Source organism: Paralichthys olivaceus, chromosome 10, assembly GCF_024713975.1.
Source record: "Paralichthys olivaceus isolate ysfri-2021 chromosome 10, ASM2471397v2, whole genome shotgun sequence".
NCBI lineage: Eukaryota > Metazoa > Chordata > Actinopteri > Pleuronectiformes > Paralichthyidae > Paralichthys > Paralichthys olivaceus.
In genome coordinates this window covers 8,882,285-8,888,285 of record NC_091102.1, presented here as the reverse complement: position 1 = coordinate 8,888,285, position 6,001 = coordinate 8,882,285, and the positions used below count along the sequence as shown (strand labels likewise).

Genomic DNA, 6,001 nt, shown 5'->3' with positions numbered 1-6,001 from the left:
TTTGTTTACATCACAGTTCTTTATTATGAGCGGCCATTTATAAATGTATAAATTAATGTCACATAATGTAAAGTAAATGTCTGGTTCAGACATTTGAACATATATCATGTTTTATTATTAATCTCAAAACCTGTTCCAGGCTTATTTAGATATTTCTGGATATGAAATCACATTTATTATTATTATTATTCAGTATTAGTGAAAAGTTACTTTACAGTTGTTTCAAGTCCATGTCCAACTCAGTCCAAAGAGCAAAGACTGAGGAGTCAAGATTTATAACTTAATTACTCCTCATCATCATCATCATCATCATCGTCGTCATCATCATCGTCGTCATCATCGTCATCATCATCGTCATCGTCATCATCGTCATCATCGTCATCATCATCATCGTCGTCTTCGTCGTCATCGTCGTCGTCGTCGTCGTCGTCATCCTCAGTGTTGACTTTGCCAGAGAGCACATTTTCGATCCAGTCCTCCAGCTCCTGAGCGCTGGGCAGATCCTCCTCGTCTTCCATCTCCATCCACACGCTGTCGGCCTTCACACACACACACACACACACACACACACACACACCCATGTCAGGAGAAACTAATACACTACATTCACATCATCACACATATGTTGTCAGGGTTTCATGCACTTACATCTGTGACGTTGACTACTCCAATCTGTGGTCTGAACAGATCCACCTTGAAGGTTTTCTCCCAGTAGGGGATCAGCTGAAGTGAGTCAATAAAAACATGAAGTTAAATTAGATGGATGTTCCGCTGCTTTCCTCTGTGCCTGTTTAAGTTTTAAGCGCAGAGATGTCACAGCTCACCAGGGGAAAGTCGTCAGGGTCAATCCAGACGATGCTGAGGTCAGGGAGGTGAGTGTTGTCCCTGGCAACCTCCTTCAGGATCTCCAAAAACTCATAACCATCTAAAAGAAAGTAAAACCAAACAATATCATCTGATTTAAAACTAATTCAAAACCTTTATTCCACCAAAGCTCATTGATAAAGATCTTACATCATGTTTCTGTCAACAAAGTAATTAATTTATTTTGTCCTTTAAATTTAGCAGTCAAAGATGTTTATATCTTTAATGGTAAACTCACCTTCTGATTTTAATGTTTAACAGTCTTAGCATTGTATCATTTCATTGTTTCATTATTTAATCAGAACTGCATATATCATTCGCCATCACTTACTTACTACACGTTGTTTTATTTGAAGAAAGTTTGATTAAACCTAAACTGAACATCAAAACAAAACCGCTCCCAATATACTCCAGTGTTTAGAGTAAATAAGTTCTGCAGTCATACGTCCTTCATCCAAAACAAACTGCAGTGTGATATATAACAGACTCTTACCAGGATCCTCCTCCTCTGCAAAGGCCACAATGTGGATGCCCTCAATATCATCCTCCTGAGAAAACCAATGCAAACTGTGCTGTTACTGTTGAGCAGCAGGAATAACTCAATTCTAAGTTGGCGAGCAGACGTCACTCACCCAGGTCTCATACATGTCCTCTGCACGCAGCTTTCTCAGGGTCGGTCTGACGGCACAGAAAAGACACTGGATGTTACGCTTTGTTTTTATACAGCAGACCTCAATCTTTTCAAAAAAGGGATTTGTTTGGAGTATTTGTTTCGTTTACCGTCTGTGTTCGGTTATGAATTCCACCAGCTCCTCCTCGGAGTGAGGTTTTCCTGGGATGGTGACGGGCTCCTCCATGAAGGGTTCGTAGAAATCCACCTCGTTCATCTTCAGAGTCAGCTCCTTGGCCACCTGAGAAGAAACCACACATCACTTAAGAATGATGACGAGTTTGTTCAACTGTCTGTTTGTTTATCACTTACAGATTTCTCAAATGTGGCGAAGAACCTAATGTAGGGCTGGAACTGCTCTGCAGCTTCTTTAAATGCTTCATAGTCTGAGAAGAAAAGGAGCATGGAGGATGTTTAATGTTTAGTCTAGTTTAGTTTAGTTTAGTTTATACAACATAAATACAAAATATATAAATGTTAAAATATGTGTGGGGTGTGGTAGAAAATCTTAAATGCAGATTATAAATTAGAATAAAAGAGAAAATTGGACAAATATTAGTATACAGAAAAAACTACAGAGAGATAGAAGAATATATACTATAAGTACAGATGAATAACAGAATCTAAAAGGTCATTCTCATTGCAAATCAATTCTTCGATTTTAGATGATAACACAGAGGAAGCCAATTAATGTACGTTTTCTTTCCACAAGACAAATAAGCCTGTCAAGCTTGATGATAGGGAATTTGCCAAAATATTGTCTAAAACCAGGAGGTAAATCTGAGTTTGTATATGACACCTTTAAACTGATTATTGGAAAAATAAAAAGTCAGAAAAATGCAGATTAAGAGGGATCGATGCACTTTAATATACAAAACTATAATGCAATGATTTGACAAAGACATATTGTCTATAAAGCTTGTTTTTTTTCAAAATTCTGAGATTTCTGATGACAATGCCAACCTGATGTGTCCAAGAGACTTTATAACCAATAATAATAATCAAAAAAAGAGCTATATAAACCAAATAGTGTTTTTATGTTGTTTTATCTTTTGTTGTCCTCCTATTTTCTTGATCATACATCTGTTTGTGCTTCTGTGGCTGTTGTGTACATGACATTAGCGCATCAGGGAGTGGAAATAGCTCAACTTTGACCTCCTCTTAATGCTCCCACAGTTTGTTGGATGGGATGCAGCTTTGGCTCATCACCACAAGTGAACCACTCTGGACTTAGTGCATGCGAGGAGGGACGAGGCGACGGCAGCTGTGTGAATGTTAGAGGTAAAAATGGACCTGTAAATCCGTGGAGATGAGGGGGTTAACGTGCACTCATGCAATTATGAAGGGCACTGGTCACATAAAGCCCGTCACAGATCGAACTAGGTTGTGAGCTGTGCAGAAATCCCTGACTCACGCTCAGAGTCTTCGCTCTTGAAGTAACCGATGAGGCGGATATCTTCCTCCATCCTGTCAAAGGCCCGAAGCTCCAGAGCATTATCTATCACCTCCACTGGCTCCTCCATGAGCTGCAGAGACACAGACAGAAAGAGGAGAGAGAAGTTCTGGTGTGAAGCTTGTTACTGTGGCACCACTGCTGTTGATCAGCACCAGCAGCTGGGAATCTGCCCTTAAACCAGACTATACTCACATCTAACAAAAACTCCACCAGGGTGTTTGCAGAGAGCAGGCCGTCAAACTCGATCACCCGATCGGCCTTGAAAACATATACACTGCCCTCCTCCTCCAAACCTGTGATTGAAGAAAATGACGTGAATTACATTCATTTAATGTAATTCTGATCCTGAAGTTATTTGGTGCTTGAAAAAATAACTGTGATCAGGAGCAATTCCTCTTCGGAGACTTGCAGAATAAAGTTTGTGCCGTCATCAAATCCTCACCCAGTTTCTTTGCCACCTTTGCATCTTTGTGGGAGTCGACCATTCCAAACCCAATGTCCTTCTCTTCTGTAACCTGAGCTGCGAGCTGCAGAGGAAAACAAAGCGATCATCAGAAAGTAAAATGTAAGAAAAGGACTGACAACAAAAGAGGTCATGAAAAAGACAAAAAGGAAATAATTCACTTTGTGGTCAAAGTTCAGCAGAAGTTCATTTAAATGATGATTTGACTCTGAGACCTTGGCTGCAGTGTTGGGTCTTAAGGGGGGGGGGGGAGTAATACCATAGTTGGCAATCTGACAGAGGTGACAAAGCTGCACAGGAGCGGTTAAGACTCAGTTACATAATAACCCAGACTGCCTTGTTCTAAATATAACCAGCGAGAATAATTATTCTGGCAGTTGCTCTATGAACCACGAGCTGATGAAGATTGAGACTCTGCTCCACAAATAATTCTCACAGGAATGGAACAAGGTTGTTTATCTTATGATTAATGTGGAGCCTTCAGTGGACGGGGGAAAGTACAGTTACATTTTTTACATGTTAAATTTAATTTGTTATTTGATGCATAAAACTGGGATGAAATGTCATGATTGACAGCTGAGACTGGCTCGTAATCTGTGGAGAGTGTGTGTGGGCGGGACCTCAATACTGTGACTCAATACCACAATCAGTACAGACTGGTGCTCGATGGCAGCACCAGTGTGATTAATCTTAATTTTTGAAGTGTAAGTGGAGACACGTCAGATATTAAATCTGTTGTCTGAATTATATATATTTTTAATTCCAAATGTCCACAAATTATCAAGGAAAAATATATATATGAAATATATTTGATACTTTATTTACTGATGTCACAGTCACTCATGTGCAACAGACTTTTCTTTGTACCATACATGGGGGCCTCACTCTATAGTAACATGACCCAACTGTGCTGGGCAAAATAAGTGAAGCTAATATCAGGACTGAATGGCCGAGCTCAGATTACCTTCAACGGACCAAAGATCAACTCACCCTCGGCCATGTGCAACATGAGACAGGACCCACTTGTTTCCTACTTTATGGGATCCATTTAATCAATTACACATCCAAACCAGCTGCTTAGCTGAGTTTCAATGCAAATTACCCTCGAGCTCCATTATTTTTGGGTTGGACAAGTTAACAAAAAGCCCCGGTGGAGGGGGAGAAGGCAGTCGTGCCCTTGATGTGCATAAATAGCTCAAAAACATAAAACACACGAGCTCTTGGCCTATTTCTGACAATAGGAGAGAGCCACAGGGAGAACTGGTCTCATGCATTTCTACCAGACTGAAGCACACATTGAATTAGGCTGAGATAACATTAAGTGACAGCGCTGCATCTCACTGGACTACTGAGCATTCAGTGCATGTACACTGACCTTGAGGAAACCACTGCCACCATAAGTTTCTCCTGACACTGAACCTATTCGCTTCCTGTTTCCTGTTTCTTTTCAACACTTTACCTCCAGCACCAGCTCGGTCATCTGGTGTTGCTTCTGCAGCTCTTTGCCATCGGGTATGGGTTCGTGGTAGAGCAGGCAAAGCATGCTGTACTTCTTCAAGGCTTTCTTGAAGTTCTTGTCGTTGATGTCCAGAACACGGTCTTTCCCGTCATACTGTGGAAAGTCCAGGCCCTTCTTGGCCGGGGCCAGAGGAAGGAGGCTCAGGCACGGGAGCAGGAATAACCACAGGGGGAGCATGGTCCGGGGTTCCAATACACTCCCGAATTTTAGAAGAAAAGTCTATAGTTTCACAAGGTAAAACTGGACAACCAGAGGGGTCACCCGAAGGGGAGAGAAATGCTGCAGAGAGTTTTAGATGTTACAAGACGTCCCTGAGTTGCATCCCAAGCTGTCCACAGAAATTCAGTTTCTAAAGCATCTTCAGGAGCCAGCAACTCCTTCTCGCACTACGATCACTCCTTCACCCCTTCTCCCTGCAGACACAAAGGCAAAGGGGAAGCTCTGTCGGGCCTGTGAGGTATCGGAGAGGGGGGATACCATACATAGCAGCACTCCTCCTAGGACAGGCCCATTTTTAGGAGACCAGTTGTTTGAATTCTAAAAATAAAAAGGCCAGTGAGAAAGAGAGATAGTAGAGGACAACAGCGAGGGGGTTTGATGGTGAGTTACAGGACTTTCTGTGTCTGAGTGAGACAGAGACGTTAGAGGAGCGAGCCCCAAACATTCGGGGGTGCAGTTTAATGTTTGATGGACCAAGTGGATGTGAGGTTTGATGCCAGAGTAGAAAATGGTGGTGTAGCTATTTTAAGCAGCAGCTCAGGAGACAACCCTCCAACAGGTGTGTAAAGGACAACTTCTATACTCTGTGTGTAGTGGAGCACTTCTAGAAGTTGTCCTGCAGATGTGATCCTCTAACATATATATTACATTTATAACTTTTTGGATTTAGATGTGATTTGTTTTGCTCATTGCAAACCTTTGTCTTAATTGAATGTATTGAATCCCGTTTGTCAACTGACTTATTCATCTTCCTCCTTTTCCTCTTTACAAACCTGCAAACTGACTCAAAGATATTCCTCTGAAACTTTA

At 41.5% G+C, this 6,001-nt stretch overlaps 1 protein-coding gene across 1 annotated transcript; it reads right to left on the bottom strand.

Moving 5' to 3' along the window:
* Window positions 1–5,456, bottom strand: casq2 (calsequestrin 2). Its single transcript, XM_020089769.2, has 11 exons — window positions 4,913–5,456; window positions 3,433–3,517; window positions 3,183–3,283; window positions 2,949–3,060; window positions 1,847–1,920; window positions 1,645–1,775; window positions 1,497–1,542; window positions 1,358–1,412; window positions 825–925; window positions 649–723; window positions 1–539 (listed from the first exon to the last, which is right to left on the bottom strand). Exons 1-11 carry the CDS (start codon window positions 5,147–5,149, stop codon window positions 285–287), a joined length of 1,272 nt encoding a protein of 423 aa, XP_019945328.2. The 5' UTR covers window positions 5,150–5,456; the 3' UTR covers window positions 1–284.
* Window positions 5,457–6,001: the final 545 nt, after the last annotated feature.